The sequence below is a fragment of the Charadrius vociferus genome, unplaced genomic scaffold (genome assembly GCF_000708025.1).
Source record: "Charadrius vociferus isolate BGI_N301 unplaced genomic scaffold, ASM70802v2 scaffold108, whole genome shotgun sequence".
Lineage (NCBI taxonomy): Eukaryota > Metazoa > Chordata > Aves > Charadriiformes > Charadriidae > Charadrius > Charadrius vociferus.
Window position 1 is genome coordinate 440367 of NW_009649770.1, and position 27499 is coordinate 467865.

Here is a 27499-nt window from a genome sequence, read left to right on the forward strand (position 1 = left end):
TCGCTTCCTTCTGAACTACTGAGCTATCTCCATTTAGGGAGATTTGCCATCCCTGAACATCATGGTTGGAGCTGCTTCAGGGTTCTCCAAGTTGTGTTACAGCTGTATTGCTTTTCTTTTGCCTCAGGTGAACTGTGTGATGAGGTGATTAACCACTGTGTTCCTGATCTAAATCCATGCCAACATGAGTCCAAATGTCTTCCCCTTGACAAAGGAACCAGGTAAGCTTGTGTGTATGTTGGTCTCTGCACACTGGGCAGATCCGTCCATTGGCTTGACTAGGGTTGAACTGGCAATGAGTTTGGGGTAAAAATCATCAAAATTAGTGCAAATACTGTACTATATACTTCAGACCACGTCACATTTAATTTTAATGCAACCGTACATACTTTTCTAGCGTTCTGTGGTTTACTTGAAAATAACGGGTGTACCCCCCAGAGCAGAGAAATTATTCTGGAATAGAGTATGCCAAAAGGAGTGTTTCTGGAACAGTTACTGCGAAGTGTCTTATCCTGCATCAGAAACTAAGGACAGTTTCCTTATGTGTTGCTTAGGGCATCCATCAATTCAAGCAGCATAGCAGGAGGCTTAACAGATGTAACTCAGCCCTCCTCAGCCCATGCTGGCTCAGTGTTTAAAAGCCAGTCCCCATGCTAAATACTGAGAAGGGAAAGATAAACTTGTGGCCAGAGCATAAAGCGGCAGGTCAGGAGTTTTCTGTTGTATTCCCACTTTAGCTCTTGTCTCCTGGGATGGCTGGCGGTCTTGGGGAGCGCTGACAAAGGCTGGCCTTGACTGCAGTGGGGCTTCTCTCCCCACGCTGCTTCACATGGGCAGCAGCAGAAAACAGCTGAACTGGATGGCTCTTACTCAGGAGCCACCTTCTTCCGTTGGCTATAGAGGCGAGCTTCACTCAGCTCACATTACATTTTGTGAAGTCCCTCGTGTTTGCATTTGGGTATTGGGAATGAGACTGACTGTTTCACAGGGGCAAAGGAAAGCCTCACATTGTAAATGGCAGTAAAACATCTGGAGATTTGGAGGTTGGGGTGTTTTGAGAGGTGCATAGTAGCAGTGTTCATCACTTGTCTGAAGTGGGAATTTCAGAGCAATTTAGCAAATAGAGGCAGTAGTTAAATAGTCAAGCTCTATGGAAAGCTTGTCAAGAAAAGATCTTTGAATCAAAGTAGTAAGAGAGGAAGACAAACTCAAGAGAGTTCAGTGCAGCATAAGCTGTGTTCTGCACTTTCCCCTAAGGCTGTTTCCACAGACATGATGCAATCCCGGGGGCTCACCGATTCCCTCCTGGGAGGGAGGGCTGCGGGTTTTGGAGAGGGACACCCTCACCCAGGGCACCCGGCATCTCACAGGGGAAAGATGCCAGCACTCTTTGGTCTTCCTGGTAACTTGCAATTTGGGGTCAGATTGTGTCCTGTGAAGCAACCAGCATGTCAGAATAGTGTAAACTAATACACAGAACGTTTCAGGATAGTTAAAAGGAAACGAACCAAAATTTTAGAGATGCTGGCTGTATCGAGGACAGCTGAATCCGTGCTAGACAGTCAGTCTGTACAACTCAATCCTTTCTCTTGGGTGAAAAACCTCCAGACAGAAATGTTTCCAACTCTTGAGGAAGATGAAACTATTAAATAACTAGGACAGGTCCCAAAATGATGTACGGGGACTGGATAAGGAGGTGTATACTGGTACACACATCCCAGGAGTCCCTGATGTTCTTTCCAGCTTTCATTCCTAGTTAATCCATCATTCAGCTAATCCAGTAGCTACATCATATTACAAATCAAAGGCTTGTAACTCAAATTACCTTATGTTGCTAGATGTATGAAGGGATGGAGACAGCTGTGGTCCTGAATGGTTTTACCCTTCCTGGAAGCATTGTCATACCTGCCGCCCAAATAATTTGAGTAAATAAGACAGTTTTGCTTGCTTGCTAGAAAAGTTTCTTTGCAGTGGGGCCATTAACCCTTGAGGGAAGCCAAAATAACTACTTGCAACTACTGTTTGTTGCATTATTTTTCCCACTATTGATAGAACGCTACACAAAAATCCAGAATTTCTTTACTTCCTCTGTCCCATTTTGCTTTCCAGCAGCCCAGACTCGAGAGCCTGCCTAGCCCTGAACATAGATTTATCCAAGTATTGCTTTTTCTTTCATACTTCGGTTGCATCCAACCATTCAGAAATGGCCTGAGAGCCCACAGCAGCTTTTGCAGTCGTGTGTGGTTGCTGCTGGATCTCGTTGAAAACAACCACCTCCGGTCCTGTGCTGTTGCTGATCCCTTGAGCAGTTTGATCTCCTGACCTGTGATGCGCCATACATTTAGTCTGTAATGGTGCAGTATAATGCCACATGCAGAATGAGCCGGGCTCGTGCACCAGTCCTCTGCTCTGCTTGTAGAGGCGGGGAATATTAATGGCAGGATTCTGGCTTGTTCCCGAGCTATCATCCACTTGTCAGGTTTGTGCCCTGGGCATGTGAGTAGGACACACCAGTGAAGAATATCATAGCCGCAAGGACACCAGTCGTCAGTCTGTCTGTCCTGCCTTCAGCTCTAGTCAGTCTGAAATTCTGCAGAGGGAGGAAAAGATGACAAAGACGGAGGGGGGGAAAAATAGGAAGCCAAGTTATTTATTGATATGGGGAGGGAAATTCCATTCTGGCCCTGCAATAGAAGCCATGATTCACGGCTTGTATACAATAGACATTAGAGTGCATGCAGATGCAATTTCCCTCAGATAGGCCAACATTTTAAATACCACTAGACATGTTTTTAGGCTCTCTCTGATACTGGGAATGTTGCCATCACTACAAGGCTGTAGCAGAAAACAAGATTTCAACTGTACTGGTGTCAGATGGTCACTGGGAAATGAAATAACTGATCTAATCGTGTAAACTGCTCTGTTACTAGGATTTGAAAATCAAAGTTTCTTTGTCTCCTCCTTTACTGCATCATACTTTTACTGATAGTCAGTCACTTACTGGTACTGTGTGGGATAGGGATGGAGCTAACGTGCCATCATTCCCTGGTTGGGGAGACCTTGGGTTTCTAGGAGAGGCTGGGTGAGGCACTCGTGTGGCTGAGTTTCTCACCTGCCACGCTCCAGGCATGCATTTTTGGTAGCTTCAGAATAGATGCACCACACTAAGAGATGACTGTCACCTAAAAGGAATTCCATGTTTCTAAAAGGAAAGCCAAGCTTGGAAGCAAACTGGACTATTTCAGTGTGTGCTTGGCTGCACAGAGCTCTTTGCATTCTAAGCTAAAATTGCAGGTGGCTTTCCTCACTTCCAGCCTCCACATCTTTATTGTGCTGTTACTGTAGAAGAAGAGTAGCTTTCTGTATGCCAGAAAACAAAACAAACCAAACCAAAAATCAACAACAAAAAAAACATTTAACACAATGAAATGACTTCTAAAAAAATAACTTCAGGAAAGAAGCATGTTTTTCCATTCACTGTATTGATGTTGGAGTATGGTATAAATATACTTTATTATTCTAAAGCTTGGAATTATTACCTGACAGCTTAAAATACTGATTTAATGCAGCCCTGCAGAGAAAAGTGGTGGTTCTGTCATTACTGAGATAGCCAATACACATCATAAAATTGATGCATGGCAGCCCTGAATAAGGAACTGCACATCGTTCATTATTACATCACTTTATATTAGGACTGCGGGGATCGATAAAAAGCAACAGGATTAAATGTTGCCAATTTCCCCCCCAGAGTCTTTTGATTGACATTATTTGCTTGCAGGTGTGGCTAAAATGTTGCCAAAAAATGTTGCCCGCTTCTTATGGTTTGGGGAAGAAACACTTTTTGCTTTTCGCTCTGTTTTGTCATCTCCGTTACGATAATCACAATATTCCCTGAGCCACCAAGGTGTGAAAAAGCAATGCAGGCGTGCAGAGCTGGAACATCAACCATCCTCTGGCTGCGGAGGGTCATGATGGGGGCCTCTCCTGTAGGGAGGATGGAGAGAGAAAGTATACGCATCTACATAATGTTATCCATCCTACAGCCTCCAGGTTAATAGGCTTTGCCCTGTTTCCTCCTTTTTTAACCAGTCACAAGCCATGTTTTGAAATGGAGACTGAAGGTCATGTTCTTCTCAGTGCTTGAGCTAGGCGGTTGCTGAAGCCCTGATGCTGTGGCAGCCGTTCACTGGTCATTAGCAAACAGAGGACCTGCTGTTGCACTTCGGGAAGTTTCCCCCAACTCGCTGCCTTGCCCTGATGAGCTGGGAAGTGCCCAGGGGCCACCAGTGTGTTCACTGTCACTCGGGACCAAATTCAGCATGACTACTGCCTGGAAAGGGGAAATACCTTTCCTCATCAGCTCACATGTGTCCAGTTCTTCTGAAGGAAGAAGGATCGTCCTCCTGCACTTACCCCACCAGGCTGCTGGCAGGGAGGAGGAGGCCAGCAGAATAGGTTGGTGGGGCAGTAGTTTCTCTCCTGATGCTGCCTTCCTCAACTTTATGGTGTCTGTCCTTTTCCAGCTCTTGGTGGCAAGTGCACTGGGTCCAAACAGGGGGCTCCAGCAAAAGCACAGACCTCTGCTTTTATTGCTGAAGTTAACTGTAGTTCTTCCCTTGTTTTGGTTTAAGTGATACTCCTTTTGTTTTCCAGATGTGCAGTAACATCCAGCTGGGAGGAGTAAAATGTGTTTTATGGACTAAAGCGTGTTCATGACTAAACATTGTCTACACTATAGATTCAAAAAGAGGCTGTTCAGCAATCCCAAAAGATCTGTTCCCAGTCAGAGACTTTGGGATGCATTTTCTGTTGTCAGGTTGTAAACTTCTGCAAGACTTATAATAGAAATGCTGATGCAGCCTTCGTACAACAAACTTGAGGATTGAATGAAATAAATTAAAAAGCCAATGTCTGCAGGTTTGGGTGCATCCCATTGTGTTGTTCTTATGAATGGCGTTACCCCGTAGCAGCAGGTACGTGCCTCGTCTCAGTGTCACCACAGGAAAGGACAGACTTCAAAGACAACTTTCCGTAGTTGCAGCAACATTTGCTATGCCTTGCAAATGAATGACAAACAGGTGGTGGTCTCAAAACTGATGGTCGTTTTCTTTAAATTTGCTGAGTTTTATGGCTTGCTTGCAGATTGCTTCCATTTGGAAGGTGGAACCTTACTGTGCTCTGTGTAGCTGCACAGGGCCAACCTCAGACACTCGGCAGTGTGCAGACATTGGCAAAATCACAGTCTGAGACATCAGAGCAACTGCCCTTGCAGGATATTGCGCTTTGAGTCTGTAAGGTTAGGGAAGATGTTGTCATCTTCAGTGTAATTGGGAGACCGCTATATGATCACCCTTCTCCACAGGCTTGGCTGAGGAAAAGCAGTAGGATGGTATCTCTTTGCTCGGCTTGAATTTAAGCAGATTGCAGAACCTCAGCTGCAGACAGACAGGAGGGACGTGAGCATTTCTGATGGCAGGAATTGTGCTTGATGTTTCCAAGAATAATTGCTCACACCTTTCCATCTCAAATCAGATTGGTGCTAGGCTGCCTGTGTGTGCTATTGTTGTGAATATTGAAACAAGCTATTAACAGTGATCTTCTTGTATTTCAGATGTGAGTGCTTACCGGGTTACAGTGGAAAACACTGTGAAATAGATGATGATGACTGTGTGGGCCATAAGTGTCGCCATGGAGCTGTCTGCGTAGATGCAGTCAATGGCTACACCTGCGTCTGTCCTCAGGGTTTCAGGTACGTGAGAGTCATCTCCTCCTCCAGACTGTCTTCTGTACATAGTGTGGGGCACTGTCTTTAATTGCTTTCATCCTCAGAGCTAATCAGCCTCTAGATATGGTATCGATCTGTCATTCCTATGTGAATGGCTGGCTCAGTGCTTCAAATCTTGTAGCTGAAGTAGGTCTTAACGAGTTAACTGAATATAGGGGATTGACAATTCTGGCTTTGAAAACAACAATTTGCCTTCTGTGCAGTGCTGTGTTACTTTGCCTGCCTGCCCCAGCCTTTCCTGGTAAAACACTAGGTAATGCACTCACATAAATTATATGGAGATAAACTCTGTGTGCGGGAGAGTGAGCAAAGGATAATAAAATTATATATATGAACCCTCACACCTGACTGCAAGAAAACACGAGCCTGAAGATTTTGTGCCAGTAACTCTGTGCCTGTTGGTGGATGGGCTCAGTACGATTTGGGCTGTAAATTTCCAGTCTCTGATTCTGACAGCTGCCAATATATCTGACCCCTGGAAATCTCACTGTCTGTCAAAGATAAGTGTGCTGCTCCAAATGGATTCACTAATCATTGCCTGAGGCTGGATACTGGCTTCCTTCCAGCTAAACCTTTTCTGTGTTTGAAATACACACATGAGACAAAGAAGGAGTACCTGAAAAGATCAGTCTTGACAAAGCAGAAATTGCATGAACACTTATAAATCATTTTCTCTACTTTGTATCTCCAACTGTTTTCATTCTTCTTGCTTTCATCCTTGCTGGTTTTTGGGGTTTTTTTCCCCTCTCAACACACATTTTTATTGCAAAGCAGCCAGCCTTCCCTGAATAGGCTTTGATATATAACATGATGTCAGCCCGTGGTTTCACAGAACCAGACTTGTTATTTACAGGATATCAGATATCCTCTGAATTTCAAATTCATACCCTTTTCTCCATGTTTCATTCTCTGCTTCAATCCCTTTGATGGCCTTAGGGATCTTGCAAATTGGTGACTGACAAGGATAACAAGTGGCTGTCCCACAGTGGAATTGTAAATGCTCAATGTTATCTAATTGTTAGAGTTGAGAAATGGGATTGCAAAGTCATATCTGGAGTCGAGGGTAACTCGAGCCTGTCATCAGATGGGAGTGAGTGGGAGACCTCTGCTGCAGATTCCCCTGATTTTTAAAGCATGTCAGTACTAGGTAGTGATGAACATGAGGGTTTTTTTTCTGGGAAGGCAGAGTCACAGTGTTTGGCAGAGATGTTTCGAGTCGTGACGCTGTTGAGCAGAACAGCAGGGGTAGGTGGGAGACTGGCCTGGGGTCCATTCCTACGTACCAAGCAGCTCTACTGGCAGTTTGGGCAGTGCCCCGGCTTGGCTGATCTCACACCAGGGACTTGAAGAGCAGAACCTGGAGCTTCCCCGCCTGCTCCCTCACTCAAATTGAGGGCATTTAATTCCACTGAAAGTCCTCCAAGAAGAGGAAACCTCTTTCTACACAAAGCTCCAAAACTCATTTACTAGCTTGGACAGCACTTCATAGCCCGAGGTAGACTTGGGCAAGCAAAGTAATCCCTCTGCCTGTTAACAGCAGAGCCAGGAGTAACTTTTGAGGTCTCTTGCTTGCTTTCTTTTTTTTTCTCACTAGTCTGTGCCACCTCCCTAAAATTCCTGTGCAAGGGAGCAAGGGTCTTTTAGGAGATACATATCGCAGTGGGCACTAACAGGCTCCCTCTGCCAAGGCGGAGAGCAAGCGGAAGCCCCTTGTGTTGTCCATGCAGAACAGTCCCTGATCTTGTTTGATTTCAGGATTAAAATTCTGCTAACAGAATATGATCTGCTCATTATTCTTTCGATGACTCCAGCCTTTTGTAGTTTAAAGGCCTGCTGCTCTGAAGGGGGTTCTGATATTTTTTTCCCCTCTTAAGACTGCAATTGCAGAGGTAGTGATTGACAGAGTTCAGCCTTCTGATGTTCAGGGCTGTAGACTCAACTGTTCACGAAGCGTGCCTCAGGCGCTGGGCTGTGCGGCAAGGAGATAACTTTGCAAGTATTTGAAGGCTGCAAGTGTTGATGAAAAGGAGAGAACGCAAGGGGTGGTCTGACAAAGCTAACTAGGAGACCTAAGATGATGATTAATACAGTTTTTTGGCTAAGTGTCAAGAATCATTTCCCAGAAGTGAGTTTGCAGAGTGACCTCCCAGTTATCTGGAGCTTATGCCGTTGTAATAAATGCATAGGCCTATAACAATTTTATGGTTGTCACTACGCCGTACGTCAGAGCCACTTGGAGTCACACATTAATAAGGATGTTAAAACTTACATCCTCGCACGGTTGAATAAATGGCACTCCGGTAATTAACAATGTAGGGCCTCATATGCACAGTGACACACCTCTGATGACAGCCCCAGAAAGCAATAGTACCAACATGCACACGCCTGTTTTCCCATCTTAGCATTTCCTATTCACTGGTATGTGCGGTTGTGCTCCGCGCAGCACCTTTCCTTATCACTCAGCAACCTTTTCCAATTACATAATACACTTTCCTCCTGAGAAGTTTTCAGTGTTTTCTTCCCAAAATAACATTCGTTTACCCCCTGTAACCGAAAACATTTTTGAGGATTTGTGAACCCCATTGGATAAAACCTAACTTACCAACCCTTCCCTCTAGCAATCAGCCTCACAGTAGGGCTGTCCTGATAAATGTCGCTCTAGTGGTGAAGCACACATTAAGACTGCTGAGCTTGATAGAAAGCACCGTTCCTCCATTGTGTAGAAGCTTCAGAGTTCCCCACTGGGGTACTTTGCCGCAAGAAACTCAGCAGTGATTATTTAAATAAATGAGATCGTACGAGGCAGAAAGGACTTGGCCTAGCTATGCAAGCCAGGCTGCGTTCCACATTCCACTGCTGGGGAAATAAATAGTATTAATTATTTCTAAAAATATATTTTAAAATGTATTTTAAAATAAAGAAGAAAAGGCCTTGACAGACACCGTTGCTAATGTAACTCCCAGATGCCAGTAGCAGGACAGCTGCACTTGTAAAACCACCCACTGAAAGGGTTTCACAGCAAGGAAGGGTTGGGCAGGAGCCGTACTGGGAGCTCAGGAAAATCTTTCAGACCAGCACCAAGCACAGACACAGTGGCTTCTTGCAACATTTGCTTTCTGTTAGCGGAGACTGCTGCGGGTCGCATGGATTTTTTATTATTATTATTTTTAACTTCCATGAAATTAGAATTATATACACCGACTTTCTTTCTGCTTTCTAGTTGTTGCTCACAGACGGAACAAAACGAGTGGCATTAGGTAGAACAAAGCCAATGGGCTGGGTTAGCAGTGCTCCTTTCTGCTAGTCACCTCTGGAAAACAAATTACACCTGACATCAGGCCAGGGGTGAAAGCCATCAGTGGGGTCGACCCTAGTTTGATCCCATTGCTGGCTCTCCTGACCTGTTTGCCAGCCAGCCGCAAAGCCCTGCGCTGGAGAGAGAGAGATCACACGCGTAATGAAACCAGGCTTTGAACAGGAAAGTGCTGCAATCGGACAGTCCCCTCCAGTGCCTGGCTAGCAGTGGGGACGTGGCGCTGATGTGTCCTCAGCTCATCAGCTCTGGCTGGGTGTGACTGCTGTGCAGATAGGCAGCTACTGCAGTAACTACCTTAAATTGGCAAGAATTGCTTTCTGTCTATCTATCTTCCCAGGAGGTTGTTGCTATTTTTTTAATATTCCCTTGTTTTCTTGGAAAGGGGAATGGAAGCCATCCCTTGCTGTGAGTGGTGCTGTGCCCCCCGAGGTGCTGCGCTCACCCTGCAGGAGCGGAGTGGCCTGCGGGGCTCTGCCGAGCGGCTGCAGCAAAGGGGCTCGCGCAGGAAGGGAGAGTCTCTTAGTCTATCACTAATTCATAGTTTAGGTGTGTTCACAAAGAAATATTCCCAAGAACAAATTTACTTTGAGAAACATATCAGAGTGAGCAAAGACAACCATTTCCCCCACGCAGTTGTTCCCCCACACCGCCCTGCCTGCTGTGCTCCTATTTCCACTGCTGCCCACTGTACTGACCCTCTACATCTCCTCCAAATGCTCCTTGGAGCAAAGTAAATGGGGTTTATTGATTGCCGGCAGTATTGCCTGCCAGATTACACTTTTGAGATTCATTTGTCTAAATGAATAGGCTGGCTTTTCCCTATGCAAGATTATGCTTTTTCTGGTAAAGGATATTTACAGGTTGATGGGGAGTGGTTTGCTCCCCCCTCCGCTGCCGAACCCTTTGCTGACGTGTTAGCAGCCCCTGACTGTGCCCACTTTTAGCACTGTCACCCGGGCAGGGAGGGGGGAGGTAAGGGGTCTCTGTTAATCACAGCTCCTGCCCCCTAGAGCAGGGAGGTAGCGGTAGGATGGGCGTGAGGAGCCCGGCTGTGAAACATCATTCTGTCCTTGTGGTGGATAAAGGAAGCTTAGGGCAATGCAATGAGAAAAGTGTTGAAATGCAATTTATCCTGCAAAGTACCAAGAGGTGGTTCTGGCTGAGAAGGAAACATCTGTGTGTTTGTGTACAGGAGCACAGCCAACCCCGAGTGACGCCAGGGCTGGAGCGGGACAGTCCCTGCAGGGCGCGCTCCCAGGGCAGCGGCGAGAGCCCGGCGCAGCACTGTGCTTTGCGCCTTGGAAATCCCCAGCAGTGTTTTCACCTTCCTCGTGCTTATCCCTGTGGAACAGATTTTTGTTTGCCATATCCATGTCACCATGTACGAGGCCAACATACAGATTTTGGCAAAGTTGGGAAGGTGGTTAGGGTGTTCCATGCAGTGTAACAGCTGTGGGGAAAGCAGAGCTTCTCCCAGGTGCAAATCCCAAATGTTTGCATCTTTCAAGGCATTTTTTAAGTTTGCCTTTTGTAAAACTAGCACTGTAAACCCTGTATCTTTTCTTCTCCCAGACACCATAGAAAAGCAGAGCAACTGCATTGCTTTTGATGCAGTTCAGGATTTAGCCCATGCATATTTTGCTGTGTATTTCTCTCTCTGTCATGTTTCCCAGAGGCAGACCAGAGAGTGGTGCGTGTTGGGAGAACAGAGCAGGGAGAGATTTGGGCTCTCATTCCACACAGCGCTAAAGATAGAGTTGTGGTACTCTGCGCAAAATTTCACATGAGAAAATGTAAAAAGGAAAGCAGTCGGCTCCATTTCCTTCTGTTAGAGAGGCAGCAGGTTGTGGTCTCTGTGGTTAAGCGAGATTCTTCTGGAGTATGTTGTGGCTGGTTATTTGCTGTGCTTGCCTGGCTTGTATCGGTACTATTTACTGCAGGGTAGTGGCTTGGGTTTCTATTCTAATTGTATCTAGGAGGGTTGCCTAGAAATTCCCTGAGCTTCCCAGTCACACCTGCTTTACTGGAAAGGAGTGAAGGTTTGGGCATTTTTTGGTTTGTTTTTATAAGAGTACTATTATTCCACAAAGCGCTCCCCAAATGGCAGGAAACCCCTCGAGGGACAAGTGGGATTTCACTGTTGCAGGGCTAGCTGATGGGTTATTCACTGCATCGATGGGTCTGCCACAATCCTCTCCTGGAAAGCCCTCTGCCCCCGTGCTGACACGTGCTGTGTAACACAGAGGTGGCGCAGGAGCCCTCGCCGCAGCTATCCCCACGCCGTTCCCCCCAGCACAGCCTGACGCGTGCTCCCTACTCACCAGCTACCGATTTTTCATCATTTTACTGTCGACACATTTTCAAGCAGTCACAGAACTTGGTGCAGAGGGTTTATGTTCTCTCATCAGTACAAAAAGCGTCTGTTGTGTTCCGGCAGTGTTGTAATGAGAAATTTGGGGTACAGGTGCAGGGGCATACCGTGTGCAGCCAGGCAGGCAGAGAGCCTGGCCCTGGCCCTGTGCGGGACCCATTGATTGCACAGGCCCAGTGGGTGTACTGGGCAGAGATTTGTCATTTACTTTTTGCGGTTTAGTCTGACCCATGACATCACTGTGAAAGATGACTGCAGCTTTTTTGCACTTTCTCCCTTTTCCCTGCTCCTTCTATGCTGGTGTCGATATTTCAGTGTAGCTTAGTTATTCCAGCAAATAACCTGTGAAGCGTGCAACCATGCTGGATCCAGGAGGGCAGCCGGGGGACCGAGCCGTCGCTGCACCGGGGAGATGTGGCCCAAGCCCCAGTGGTCAGAAGTTCCTACATGCAGGTTTTGCTCATATATGTAAGAACAAGCCACAGCACTTGCATCCGGATCTGAACAGGATTCGAGTTCACAAGTACTCAGATCGAGCATTTGGCACTGGGAGAGCTTCCTTTCCTTCGCGTTTTTCTGATCTGTGACATTGCCAACCACAAACTCAGCTAAAATAAAGCTGGTGATCCTGATGCTGTTAGAAACAACCAGTTCAGGGAAGCTGCCCATCAAATAGGGTGGTATCGGTGCATTGCTTCTGAGATGTTTTAGCAGTTGCCCATCTGTTGATGGTACACTCTGATACACAGTAAAGCAAGTGAGGAGGCTGTAAAAAACACTAAAAATAGAGGATTTCCCCCTTGCTTACCAGTTGCTTACCAACAGCAGAGGTAGACTCAAGTCCCAAAGCCTAGGATGGGGATTTTTGGCTGAGGAGCGGTGCATGTTTCTGGATGGTGGGGAGAGCAGGCGGGCAAATCTCAGGTTTGGGCTTAAATGGCTCCCAGTTTTTGCTGGGAACGTCTGCATGGCACAGTGTGGGATGAAAGCTATTTTAGACAGAGTGCTGTACCTTGCAGAGCGAAATAACCAGTGCAAAGTGCAGTACAAATTGCTTTCAGTACTTGAACTGGCTCGTTCAGACTGAGGGGGGAATGTCTGTATGGCACTGTGCTATATAGCTTTCTCGCAGTAAAGTCAGCACGGGGTAGCTGAATCTCAGAGTTGCTATACCACAGGAGTAGCATAACATCAGCATCGGAAAGTGTTTGCTTCCTTAAAAAAATGCTGGTAATTGGGCCCCTTCTTCTTTCCTTTACCTTCTACAGTGGACTTTTCTGTGAAACTCCTCCACCAATGGTTCTGCTCCAGACAAGCCCATGTGATAACTACGAGTGCCAGAATGGGGCCCAGTGCATCGTCGCGCACCATGAGCCCGTCTGCCGCTGCCTCGCTGGCTTTGCTGGGCAGAAGTGCGAGAAGCTCATCACAGTTAACTTTGTTGGGAAGGATTCCTATGTGGAGCTGCCATCTGCCAAAATTCGCCCTCAGGCAAACATCTCCCTCCAGGTATGTCATGCAGAACATCAGTTGCCAGCCCAGTGCTCTTCTAAGCAATATTACGTATGCATGTATATATTGGGGTTTTATTCCGAACGAAAGAGGTCTATTGACCAAGAAGCTGACAAAGTGAGAGACAACTTGTGAGCCGGTTGTGTGCTCTAAAATTACGGCAACATTAAGGAGCAACGAAGGCACCACCGTACCTTTGCGGACACATATTCTGCCTCCAGAATCTCACCACTCTCATTACCAGACTGGCAACGCAACTGGAGATGATTCAGCAAACCTCCTGTCTTCTTACTGATGTACAGCGTTGTGTTTCATCCTGTAGAAATTAGTGCTTAGTGTTAGGAGACTTATTAAAAGAGGCTGTTCTAAATGGCCTTTACAGACAATATTTTGTTTACTCTTTTACTGTGCACATTCAGTAGATAAAAGGCCTGGGATTTCGTTACAATCTTGTTGTTACACCTAAATTTTGTGTAAGGCAATGGAAAGTAGATATCAAAGGTGCCATGCCACTACTGTCATCTTTGTGGTTGTGGATCCAAAGGTATTTTGTATGCTTAGTCCAATATGATATTAAAGTGATTTGGATGTTATTTGCATTCACAGTCTAGTAGGCATGAAACTGATCTTTTTTTCCCCTAATATGCCAAAGTAAACGAGGGAATAATTTCTAGCTTTATGCATTTTCTAATAAAGAGATGTGTGGAGCATATATGAGACATGACACATCTGTTTCTTAGGCCACTGGTTGTTAATCTGGGCTACTTCTATGCTAGATTCACCCTGCAATGGAAGCATAACATTTCAAAAGATATGAGAAGAAAAATCATCCCTGTATGTTTATTTTATTGCATTTATTTTCTCAATTTGACAAGAGATTGTATTCCACAGTTGGAAATCATATTCTAGATTTGCTTGATGGAGTTTGGTTGTAATTAAAATACCAATGTCAAGACATGAGAAAAAGGACTACATTTCCACATTAGTAATAGATTTTAAAAGGGTGGTTCCTGCAAAGTTTGTTCTAATGAAAAAGTTCCATAATTAAAATTTATCGTTTCTTTAATAGATATATACATATATCATATATATGTATACAGTTCACATGAAGATGAAGCTGATTCATCTATATTTGAAACTCCATTTTTTTCTTCAACATTTTCATTTTTTTCATAGCACAAAAGAGATTCTAAAATATGGGCACTCTAAAACATGGCTCCTTAAAGGCTCCAAATACTATATGTCAACTTTAAAGCTGAAAATCTGGACATTGTCTTCTCAAGTGCACAAAACCTTACATCAGCCATAGCTTGAAGAATAAAACTGATTCTTACAGAAAGCGCATGCAGATAATGTTCTCACTTCTTGTTTCCCTGAATGTGTTTCTTACATCCAGTAATCAATCGCTAGTGAATTAAAAATAGTGTACAACATTGATTATTAAGAACAGATAGAGGAAATCTTACTAAAAAGTGCTCAAGAAAAAAAAATTAAGGGCAAAAGGATAGTATATAAATATATATAAAATGCAATTTATAAATTCACTTTTTAATTTTGGCATTTAACAGCTATTATAAAAAAATAGGCAAGAAATTTTGAGAAATATGTACTGTGAAAATAACAGCAAGTTGTATCAAAAAATACCATTTTGTCCTTTTGGTTTGGGTTTGGGTTTTGGTTTGGTTTGGTTTTTTTGTACTATAGAGGTATTTGAGAGCTGGAGACTGGGAAAGTGGAGTCCTTGGGTTTTGATTCAGTGTTCAAGATTATTTTTTTTCCTTGATGTACATCAAAGCTAGAGGGACGAGGGCTACTCTGTTCTTCCTAACTCTCTAAATGTCCCATTTGAACTCCGCATGACTTGATAATAACTTGGATTGAGTGAATAACTCATGGTTATGCCAGATGTGGGCACGGGTCCTTCTTTCCTTCTTTGTGGAAAGTCTGTGAGCAGATCAGTGCCTGCCAAAATTTGTTTGCCTGTAATTGTGACATGCTGCTTGTAATGCCAGAGTTGATTTTCGAAACCTCCACTTCAAGCTGGGGTAGTAGCTGAGAAATAAATTCATGTGTCGCCAAAAATACAGCAACAGTCTATTGACAGGGATCAACTAAATTGCAGCTTTCAGCTCCTGGAAACTAGTTCTCATTTGAAAGAAGGGAGCCATGCCTTAGTGGGAGGTTGACCTGTTTGTGTAGGAGCCCACTCAGTGTCACCAAGACCTTTTTGGGTCTTATGGCTCTTGCTCTTGTTGCTCATTTATATGATTTATTAAATCATATTTGAATTGCGTATATGATTTTGCTATGGTTTTTAATACAGGTTTATTTGTTTTTTAATCATTCTCAAGCAACCTCACCTGGTTATTCATGGTTCACAGGTAGCAACAGACAAGGACAATGGCATCTTATTATACAAAGGAGACAATGACCCTTTGGCTCTAGAGTTGTACCAAGGACATGTGAGGCTCATCTACGACACGCTGAATTCTCCACCTACCACAATATACAGGTAAATAGCTAAGCGTTACCAAGACAGTAAAGATGGAGAGGTAGGATTTTTCTAAGAAGTGTGCACGGGAGAAGAACCTTTTCTTTTACTTCACTGTATCTCTTTTAGGTACGTGATTAGATAAGAAGATCAGAATAAAGACTTAGCTGGAGGCTCCACAGTTAAAAATTGGCATTTATTGACAATATCAGTGAGACTGTGTTCTACTGTGATTGCAGAAAAATGTTGTGTTTTCTCAACTACTGTAAAGATTTGGTTTATGGTGACTGTTGTCCTTGAAATAGTCCCAAGTAATCAGTTTCTTTGATGCTGATATTTAGCATTAATTTACTGTACCAAGACATAACAGAGACTGTGCAAGTGCAGGACTAGACTGTGTGAAGTAGGAGGAGAAGGGCTGAATTCCTCTACAGGGTGAGTATTTTTAGAAGAACTCTTACCTATATCAGTAGTAACTACACAAACCATGAATGAGCAGAAATTACAGAGGTGACCTGTAGGGCAATTTGACCTTCAGACACTTGACTTTTGGGGATACCCAACCCACAAGTTTTATTCATTAGTCACAAGAAAGAAAAGCAAATGTAGAAGTGAAACCCATGCAGAGAGGCATTTCTCTAGGAGAGAGAGATGTGCTGCTCATGTCTTCCGCTGTTCCTTTAGCAGCCCTCTCTCCAGCTTAGCTCCCTTCTGATTATTTTTAAGCCCTGTTGCTCCAGTTTGTTCTGTGTAAACATGCCGTTGTGACCACGTGGAGCCTTTTTGGGTTCCGTGCAGTTTCATGGCATTGTGTGTGTGGAAGAGCTGGATTTCCCAGCCCACCTCACTCTTTAAGGAAGAGCATCCTATTAGAGCAGGTGAAAGGATACCACCAAGTATCACGAACCGGGACGGGCCTGCACTTTTTCTGGCAAGCTTTCTCAGCACTTGATAAAACTTGAGTCTGCCAGGAGCATGGTAGCTGTGCAGAGCTTTCTTGAAGGGAAATGGTGGCTTGTTTAAGAAACTGAGAAAATTCTTTCTGTATAAAAGTAAATTGGGTAATACCAATGCAGGGATGTCACCAGGAAGAGCGATAGCTTGTCCACTGTAGGAATGACACAAGTAGTTTGTTAGTGGTTTTCACCAGCTGGATAGGTGTGAAATATTTCTCTGTGTGTGGCTGCTAATCCTAATTGATTTCATGTCAGAGCAAAGCTAAGTTGTTAAACAGTTTTACGCCGCTAATTAGAACATAGGGAAAAGCTCGTTATGTGTGGGTAGCACAGGGGGTGACGGATCGGTGTGGATGCTTGCTCGCCGTTGTCAAGGGCAGAGCGGTGTGGTAACAAGAGCTGTTGCCACCATCACAACAACAATTTATGGATCTGCTGCCTTCTGGCAAAGTTGCCAGAGATGGCAAGCGGCAGCGTCCTCATTATTCCTACGCCCTTCATATTGATCAAGGAGGAGGTCTCCATTCAGACTGACACCTCATTACCATAAGATTAATGCCCTGTTCGCTACGTTTTGTACTGTGTGATCTGTTGAGATGGGAAAGAAACTGCTTAATACGATGCCCTTTCTGAAATGTCACTCTAATCTTTTATTAGTTTAAGGAGTGGAGCAAAATGGGATTAGCATGGAGCTTGATGGGAAAAGATTAGGTTGATTGAGAAAAACTGCAGCTAAAGAATGTCAAAAAGGGCCTCTAAATAGATTAAAAGACTTGTTTTCCTTAAGGGCTGAGGAAGGGGGAGGAAACCTGCTTCTCTCCTTACAATCACAGGATTTAAGGGTAGAAGGCGTGAGTGGATCTGGTTTGACCTCCCTATATATCCTGTTTGACTTTTAGCTACGGCGTAAGCTCTGTTTGGCTAAGACACAACTTCTGTCTTGGCATCGAGTTTTGACAGGAAAACACCAAATAATGGAAAATCCCGCGTTTCCTTTAGTAGCTCGGACCATGGTCAATCATTTCTATTATTCAGGCATTGGCCATAATTTCTAAGTTGTGCCGCTAATTCCTTCTGGATGTTTTAAAGGCTTTCTCCAGAGACATGAAAGTCCTTTTATACCTGGCACTGGCTCCAATGAGTTTATCTGTACTTTTAATTGCATTGTCTCCTAATTTGCATTTTGCTGAAATTAATAGCTGATTCAGTGTGCTGCATTTTACCTAAACCTTAAGGATTTGGGAAACTTTTTTCTGCAACTTCTACGATTTTTAATTTTTCATTAAAAATAAGGTCACTAGGAGAACCTGGGACATTCAAATCTTAGTCTCACCATTGGTAAAACAGTTTGCTCCCTCTATTGCCTACTCCTTGCTGGCTTGTTTAGATGCCTCATTTATATCTCAGTCTCAAAGGCAAGCAGTCCACTTTTGCTGAGAAGCTCTGTTGAAAGACTATGAGATTACTTTTCACGGGCAATATCAGGCGCTGCTGTCCTCCAAAGGGGTCCACTTCTCGGAAGAGATGAGCAGTGCTTTGGCTCTTGTTTTTCCTTGGAAGAGTCTGCCAAAAGAGGAGGAGGTCTTAAAATGCGGCCTGGTGGGAACTGTGCCAGCTACAGCTGCAGGAAATCGATAATTGCCCTGGTCCTGTGTTGTAACTGAGATGTTTTGCCGGCTATTTCAGGTACTCCCATGATGGGATGTGGGAAGTCATTGGCAAGCCACTTTCTCTGTAATTCTTCATCGGAGTCTCCATGATTGGATTTATTAATAGTACTTAAGACCAGTAAAATTAGCAAAGTACTTGGCTAATACAGGTAATATTCTGTAGGGATAAGATAAAACCTGTTGTCAGACAGATTGGGAAGGCAGCAGCCAGTAGGGCATACGTGGTGGTAGTTTTCAGTAGTATTCAGCAGAAGGGTGCTGGAAGGATGAAGTGCGCATGTGTTACACGGCAAAACTCTCCGCCAGTCCCTGAGCGTACAGCCAGGCTGAGGGTTTGCACCAGACGCGTGGTGTGTGTGCTCTGAACCGAGGGCTGCAGTGTCTTCTGCAGTGGCCTCAACTTTGCAAAGCCATTCCAGGAGCCTGAGGGCAGGGACGTGGCATACTAGCGGGTTGCAGGAAAGAGCAATTCATTTTATCTGCTGTGTGAAGGCAGGTTGTGTGTGGCTATTGCAGCGGGCCTGTTCCTGAACCTTAGTTGCTCCTTTGAGCAGATTTAAGTAGAACTGCAGTACAAAGTTAGTCTGGAAAAGCCCAGGTTAAAAGATTAACTCGCTGTACATTCGGATTTGCTTTATGTGTATTCATTCCTATGGTATGTTTGGATAGAAAGGGTAAAGTTGACATTGGACTTTTCTTTCATTCTAGTCAGGTAAAGGTCAGCAAATGTCCTATGGAAAAGACTACCTAAAATACATTGTCATTTATTGTCAAGTTAGAAAGAAATACAAGTTAATGCATGAATATGCAATGATTGAACTCACGCTTTTCAAAGAAAAGCTGACTGGTCTGTTAATGGAACTCCTCACTTGTAAGCTGCAGAATAAGTTTCCTGGACGTCATAGTGAACACCTTCTAGAACACCCATTTTTGAAGTAGGATTCCTATTTGTTGTTTCTTTTAGTCTATTTAATTATTCTGTAGATGCACAAATGAGAACAGAAGTCTGTTTCTGAGTGCTTTATTGACCTCCTGGTTTCTGCACTGGTGAGAGTTACTCTTCCATACCATGACAGTATTTAGTACTGAGCCAACAGGGAGTTCTTGAAATCTTTTACACAGATACTCTACCTTAATTTAAAGATACCAACTGAGGAAGAATGTGCTGCTTTTATTTCCTACCATGCTCCAATTGTTAAAAGTTTGAATTAACAAAAAGCATGTAATTCTGTAGTTTCAGCATTCAGCCATTGACACTGGTGTCTGTTTAACTGTGTTCTATAGGGACAGCTTCCTATTGTCAGTCTTTTTTCTTACAGCTGTTCCTTGAACAAGAGATGAGACCTTACCTGTAATTTTTTCTTTTCTGATACGTTTTATGTTACTACACAGTCACATTGATTTGGATGCTAAATTAATCCTTCCTAATAGAAATGGAAAATAGAAATTTGACACAAACTACTGATGTAATTCCCTTCAGAGTTCCCAGATTGCCATGTTGCATACAGACTGTTGTATCTGGTAAAGAGCAAGATGCAGACGTCATTGGTGTAAAACGGTATGTTTTCATGCAGGCTTCCTGACAGCAGTGAAGAAGGAGGCAGTTAGAAAAACATAAGAATTAATTGTATTTGTCTTTCTGCAGAGCCTGCACCCAAATTACATTACAATTCCTTTTAAAAGTATCTTTGCATAATCTGTTTTCAAAAATGCTACATCATTAAAATATTTCTTAGAGATCGTATCATGCAGGTCTTACGGTCTGGCTAACTCTTACATAGCATAGAGGGATGTTCTTGTGGTTAAAGCAAAAGGCCTAAAATAAGAGAGCTTAAATTCTTACGGTATCTGCCTCATATGGGATGACTGTGGGATGATAAATTAAATCTGGTTCTCTGTGCATAGAAAGTACAGAAATGCACAAAAAATAGAAAAAGTGTTTCAGAAATGTGCTGTGGGTCTCAGGGGGACGAGGTTCCTTCTCCCTTCTCCCTCCAGGCTGTGGAGCAGCACAAGGCTCTGACCCCGGCAGCATCCGTTCCACGTCACTCGGCCTCTGCCCATGGTGGCTGGAGCCCGGGCAGCAGCCTGTGTGGCCACCAGCACTCGTCCAACAACACAGCCTGTTGTGATAAGATAAGGGGTGATGGTTTTAAACTGAAAGAGGGTAGATTAAATATAAGGAAGAATTTTTTTGCAATGAGGGTGGTGAAACACTGGTTCAGGTTGCCCAGAGAGGTGGCACATGCCCCATCCCCAGAAACATTCAAGCTCAGGTTGGATGATGCTCTGAGCAACCTCATCTAGTTGAAGATGTCCCTGCTCATTGCAGGGGGGTTGGATTAGATGACCTTTAAAGGTCCCTTTCAACCCAAACTATTTGATGATTCCATGAAAAGGTCCTTGGCCCTGCCACCAAAGAACTAAACTTGGTAGTACTCAAGGGTTTTGGTCCTCTACTCATATTTCATAGACTTCTCCATGCTTCTGGTGCTGAGGTGGAACAGTTGCTTTGGTGCTGGAAGAACTTCCACACCTTACAAAGATATGGGAGAATGGGATTTTGGTGTAATCGCCTCTCTTGAGCTGCAATTGCTTATCTGCAAAACAGCCTGGGAGGCTTCACCATTGATTCACTGCTTCTAGGGAGGAATTGCTGGAGGAGTGAAAGCATTACATATTCTCAGGATCATTATTAGAGCTTGTCAAACCCAGTTTTTACCAAAACTCTGTTTACAGAGCTCACTGCATGACTGGTCCTTTCCTTCCTAATACCTTCATAGTGTGCAGCTTGTGCTGTGCCTGTCCCTTGTGGGATTCCTGTGCGATACTTCTGGATGGTCTCTGAATAGACTGTTTTTTAGAGGTTTCTATGAGACATCACTGAGCTCCTGACAATTCTGTGTATTTGCAATTCATTTCATTCTCTCTATCACAGACTCTTATTTTTTCAGGTATTCCTTAGGGATTTTGCATCAAATATGATGAAAGAAACCGGTATTAATCTCTGACCTGTACAGTAAAAGTTGTAAAATTTGAATGTACTTATACATCTTACATGAGCCAATGCAAAGGACAGATGAATTCTTTTTTGCCTTTATAAAGGGCTTTCGCATATTTGAATGGGACAAAAAGGACAAGTGTGTGAGTTCTTGTCAAACTACAAACATCACATTTCCCTAGTTTTTCTTGGATTTTTGTGTAGTAGGACAGTGAAAATGTAAGGCCAAGACCTTAAAATGTCATCTAACTTTTATCATTAGGTTCAGAATCAAATATTTGTTTTCGTGAAATTCAGAAACTTTCTTCTGCTGAGATGAAGCTTAAGAAGGGTAAAGTTTTGTCCTTCAGGCTGCCTGAGGACTTAGCAGGCAAAATCTTGTTAAGCTGAATTAATTTTTTTTTCTTTGTAAATCTCTTCAGTATCTCTTGCAAGAATGACAGTTTCTCATCTCTTCTCTCTCCTCTCTCTCCTTGCCTCTGCCTAACTCATTCTCTTCAGTGTAATAGCTGAGTACCCAGAAAAACTGTGCTACAGACCCACAGCTCTATTTCTAACCTTACACATATGTGTAGGGTGTTTCAGAGGGAGATGTTTTATCAGAAGGTGGCAAAACCTTTCCCAAAGCAAGTCAGTGTTGGCGTGTCTGTGTACCAGCTACAGGAAGGTAGGAATAGGTCATCTAAAGCCACTTGCCTTCTCTGAGCCCCAGATCACCTTCTTCAGGGTCCAGAAACAGACACCCATAAGCTGGTCTGTACCTTGTTATTTTAGTCACTGCATACCTGTCCTCTGCACGGCTCCACCTGTATCTCCCGGCAGCACTCTCGGCTGAAGGGGACTGGAGGGAAGCGGGAGCAGATATGCTGTGTCCATCCCGCTGGTTGCTTTGTTGCCTTTTAGGAAGAGCTATGCAAAACAGAGGACTGCAGCATGCACATGTGCGTATAACTTGAGTACAATAACATTATAATGCTGATTTCTTTCAGCAGAGAATAGTAATAAAAATGCAATGAAGTCAGCAAGATGCCAGTATTAATCCCAAGAAGAAATGAGGGGTGATGAGATAGGGATAGTTCATAACTAAACAAAAGTGGTGGGAGGGGAACACACCCAAAATGAATCAAGGTCTTAAAATACCCTGAGTTCACCCTCTAGTTAGTCTAACTTCCCAGTGTACTGGCCCCATGCAGCTCCTCTCTCTCTCTCCTGACCGAATTGGACACTTCAGAGGGTTACACCTAAAGATGGAAAGCAAATCCTTCACAGTTATGACGTTTTACTTTGCAGTGGAGTGTGTTGACCATTCAAAAGTATTTTCAGAGCATCAAGAAGGAAGATGTTTGCTCTTGGAAGCTTGCTGAGCCCTAGAAGTAGCTCAGCACCTTGCAAGTACTTGCTGGTTTTCATGTTTGAAGCAGTCTTGGGTTTATGCAACAATGAATAGTGAAGCCAAAAGTTGTTCTCTGCAGTGATTTGACTTTGACTAAACATAATAGAACTATATCATCAAAAGAAAATTGCTGCTGAAAATGCAGAAACACACATTATAAATGAAGGTTTCCCCCTCTTTGTTAAAGTCAGTAGCGGGGTTGAGTTTTAGCCACTTCAGTTCAAGCCTTAAAACTGCCCAGCCAAACCAAAAGTAATTGTGAAATGAGAACTATTTCTTCTACTCCAGCAGATAACCTGATTTAGTCATTAGTTGGTCCGTAATATGGCCTAAGTATTTCTTCTAGTGAGAGCATCCGTGAAACCGTGACAGTGGCAACTCCTGAGCCCTCATAAATTAGTGCCGGTGTTACAAGTCCACCTTCTGAGCAGTCAGTTTGGTTTCTGCATGTTGGAAACACGCTCTTCTGCTGAACTTTGGTTCCAGTAACTAGGAGAAAGGTGTGCAAAGGTATTTTAAAAGGTATTGCCTTGCTATAGCATAGGTCTTTAGACCAGTATTACATTGCCACAGTCGGTTAACACTGATTACATCAGAGGAAGGTTGAAGTATTCTTGTAATAGACGATGATGGAATAAACCTAATCATAGTCAAAATTACTTTATAAACTTCCTATGCGCTAATGACTCATTCATGTCTGGAATTGTGGGGTTTTTTGCCTTGCAACAGAATGTAGCAAGCTAATATAACATGTTTATTTTTTTCTGCCTGTAAATTTCTTGTAAACATGATGACTAACAGAAAGTTTAGATGTGTACCATGTGTGATAGATTTCTATCCCGTTTATACCAAGCGCCAGGCTCTGGATTCAATCGGTACAGTTTCTGTTAGAAGTGCCTGCAGAACTGGCACTGAGGGTGATCACGGAGGTGCGGCATGGTTCTGTGCACAATTATTTCAGTGCTTCTTCCCAGTATAGCATCGTGACCCACAGCTCTGCGTTTGCCAGCCTGCTCCAGTGCTGCTGGCAAAACTGGGTATGGCAGCTGCTATTCTGGTTGTCAAAGAGCAACGGGTTTTGTTTATTTTTGTGGAAGCAGAGGCATACATCTGTAGGGATGTTGCCACAGATGAGGAGGAAACAATTTCATTTCCTGACCATATATCAGGTTTCTAAATAGACACAGCTTTTTTGTCTTGGGGCTTAGCCTCTGATTTCAGCTAAACCCCATCATTCTCTCATTCTAATTGGAAGCACTTTTAATTGTATTCTGTAGTGGCCCTGGTCCCTGCTGCTAAATGGCAGATACCTTCATATTTTCCAGAGCTGCAAAGAGGATAGTAAAGGGAGTAAAGTATTCCCCTGATGAAATGACTGTGAAGATACTTGATGGACTTCTTCATCAGAACCCCAGATTTGATACCCAGATGAATGGCAGAGCTGTTTTCAAGCGTGTTTGATAGTGGTACTAAAAAGTAAACGCAAGCATCCTGGTTTGTTCCGCATCCTGGTGGGGCAGGGGAGCTGTGCCACTGCACATGCTGGTGTGTGCCACACTACTGTACATTTTCCCCACGGTCTCTTTGCTGGGGAGGAGGTGGCACTCGGTGCTGTCACTGGCCCTGCCGCTGTGCCAGGGCCTGCCTTCCTCTGTGCTGTTTGCCGTGTCTTTTTTTTTTTTAAGGATAACTGATTTAATGAGTCCCAATAGCATTGCAGAATCTATATGTGATTGTTTTTACACTCTGTATTTACTGGGTTTGTTATTTTTATATGATGCATGTTACAGTAGAGACACTGAGGTGCAATAGCTCATTGCACCGCAATACACTGTGTGCCGTGATGTGCAAACCTGTTCTGGTGGAGTAAGATGGGAAGGCAGTAACGCTGAGATCTGTCGTTCAGGAGAGGCCTCAGACTTGAAGAGTTCATTCAAGCCGTATTTACTGCCATTACGCTTGCGTTTAACAAATCCACAGTGAGCAGAATGAAGTATTCAGCTCTGCAGAGACACGGTGATACTGTAGGAAACCAGTGGAGATTGGAGGGAGGTGTCGGACCTCTTGCCCACATCAGGGACAGGGTGAGAATTCCCTGTACACAAGGACTGCTTACCCTGGCCGTGAACCCGACCCTTTTATGAATAATCTAGGGAAAGGGGTCAGGATTGTGTTAATTGCATGTTGCAGGGGTATAGAAAGGGTCCTTGCTTTTCCCTTAGAAGGTCTGTAATACAATAACTTTCACTGTTGGCAGGGGTGCTGCAGGAACTGAATTATGACTGGAAATTAGATATGCATAGCCTGGCCAAACGATCATTAAGGGAGATACGGTAATCAGCTGCCAGTGTTTAAGGGCTGTAAACACCAAGAAGAGAAAGATGGCTTATTTGGGTGGTCTACGGAGTTGTAAGTAGGAGAAAAGGTAGAAAACCAAGCAAAGGAAAATGGAGGTATCAAGGAAAAAAAATCTTAGTGTCGCGTGCTCTCAGCCTAGAAGACCTAATGCTCGAGTCATATAGAACAGGATTGAACATAACAAAAGAGAGTATATTTTAAGCTGAAAGCGAACTTGAATGCTTTAATATATCTCTTTCACCTCTTACTTCCCTAGCCTTGTGTTTCATTAGCATTTTTCATACTTTTTTCTCAACATGTGGTTTTTATTTGGCTTCTGAAGATGATAGTGCTTGAAGTGATGTGTTATTGCAGAGGCAGCACAAACACTACTCCAATTATGATTTTGCCTTTGTTGCCATGGAGAAGTTTAAATCTATTTTAGGCGAAGGACTGATTATAGCAGGAACTAAGGGCAGAAGGTAGCTGTAGCTTGGAAAGGTGAAAAACCATCATCACGGATGCCTGAAGTCAGCCTGGCACAGTATGAGTTTCACAGCTCCCAAATTGTGAACATCTCAGTGCGGTTCCCTGCAGCTCTCACCTTGTGTTTCTTGATTTGGGTACCTCTTCTCTGGTGCCTGCTCTTCCCGTGTGTTGTAAACTCCTTAAGCTCTTTGGACATGTATTTCTGGTTATTCCCTTCTGCTTCAAATGTTTTCAAAGATTATCCAAGTTCAGTGTTCCCCGTGGCCTTCGCTCCCTAGTCACTTACTATCCTTATGTTTGCTTTGTTCTGTGCTTCAAATGAGGCGTGTCCCCATTAAGACAGAGGTCAGGAAAATCTGGAGACTGTAGCTAATGAATTGATGTCCTCATTTGCATAATTGATGGTTATACATTTCCTCAGTGACATGGTTTGCTGTGATACTTCAAGCTATTTTTGGTTTTAACTTCTCTTCTTTGCTGTTCCCTGCTGTCTACACTGAACGTACAGTACATGTCAGTGAGAAAACTAACCCTAAAGCCCAAATTTTACAAGTTCAAATTGAATGCTTTAATCCTTTAATGCATTTCTGTTCACTGGCATATTTACAGTGGCTCAGCTCTAAATCTTTCATGGGTATCGGAGCAGGGGGAGTCGGTGTTTATAACATCTGTGTGTGCTTGGGGCTGGAGTAGACGGGAAAGAAAATATAGGAGGGAGTGGGAATCAGTTCTTTTATATATTCCCTGGGGTTTTATATTTAATACGTATGCCTTTCCCTTCATTTCTTTGTGTTCTGGAGCCTAAGCCCTCGGCAGAGGTGATGTCCATGGCCTGTGTGCAGTGCCCTGTGCAATGGGTCCGTGTGCTCATCTTGCAGAATTGCTGTGACAGATGAGGCCAGCTCCCTGTGATACGGAATTTTAACGACTCTTGTCTAGAGCTCTCTCTAGTGGCCTCTCTTCCCTGTCAGGGCAGCTCCGAGTTTCCCGCCTGGGCACAGAGGGAACAGAGGGTGCTGAACCCGGGGCCTTCTCATGAGCTTTGGCAGCTGGGCTCTTCCCATATGCCCAGGATTTTCCTGTTTTGTTTTGGGGTGTTTTTTTGTCCAAACCTGATGCCATAGCCAGCTTTCGGTGAGGGTAAGGATAGGTTAGGATAAGCTTGATGAAAGCAGTGTAATGGATTGTGCAAGACGTAACCTGTGCTATGAGAGGATGAGTGTAATGGAGAACAGCAAGGTGAGGGGTGCTGCTGGTTGGGGAGCAGCGAGTGTGTCCCCTTTGCTGGGGAGGCACCCGGGGGGCTCCCAGGGCAGCCAGATCCCACCGGCATCTGCTCACTGCACCCCTGATCAGAGAAATCCTCCTGCCAGCCCTCAGCTTGTGGCTCTGCATTACTTCCTTCCCCTCAGGGTATGTACTTTAAGGCACCCGAAGTGATTGCACTTGGAGGGGAACTGAAATGGTTTCTCAGCATCAAGTTTGTAACAAAACTGCCGTGAAGGTCCTGTAGAGACTGTGAGTACAGTCCTCAGGGTGCTGATGAGACGGGCCCTCACCGGGCTGCTTAGTGCAGTACGAGAAGAAATTCCTGAGTCCTGAAGAATCTTTTAGTTTTATATAAAACTGGTCTTTTGGTTCGTTTTACTGCTTACTTTTTAGCACATCTAATTGTTAAATTCCTGAAAAATCCTTACACTTCAAATGTTTACACTTCAAACATAATTCCTCCCATTTTTCAACAAGAATGTATTGTAAACTATATAATATCCAACGGTGGTGGCCCAGAACACTGCGCTTGGAAGTTGGCTAAAAACTCATATCTGTCTTTTTTAATAGCTTGGAAAAATCTCAAAAGCCGGGACTCGGTTTGTTAGTGCCCCCGAGAAAAGCGGTTGGCTCAAATCTGGCAGCCCTTTGGCTTCTTCCTTCCGTTCCTTTCCCCTCTCCCTTGCGTTCCTCAGACATACCATTTCGATTTAACCATAAAGCACGAAAACCTTTGCCAAAGGGAAGGAGTTGGGTAACGTCAAGTCAGCTGTCAGGTGTGTGACACGGCGCGCTGCGTTGCAGTAAAGAAATTCCGAGCAGCGAGCCAGAACAAAGCGCGCCTCGGCCCCGGCACGGCCCTCGGCCGCGCTGCGCTGCGCGGCTCTGCGCGGACCCGCGCCCGCCCCC

The 27499-nt window shown here is 44.1% G+C and overlaps 1 protein-coding gene across 1 annotated transcript in view; it reads left to right on the forward strand.

Annotated features, from left to right (window-relative positions):
- The window catches only part of SLIT3 (slit homolog 3 (Drosophila)), a gene marked incomplete at its 5' end in the record, with an annotated part of 473057 nt that overhangs the window by 434634 nt on the left and 10924 nt on the right, over positions 1-27499 (forward strand). The window contains 4 exons of the mRNA XM_009890879.1: positions 128-221; positions 5612-5749; positions 12741-12981; positions 15366-15496. Coding sequence (XP_009889181.1) covers positions 128-221; positions 5612-5749; positions 12741-12981; positions 15366-15496 — 604 coding nt within the window. The remainder of the gene's footprint in view (positions 1-127; positions 222-5611; positions 5750-12740; positions 12982-15365; positions 15497-27499) is intronic.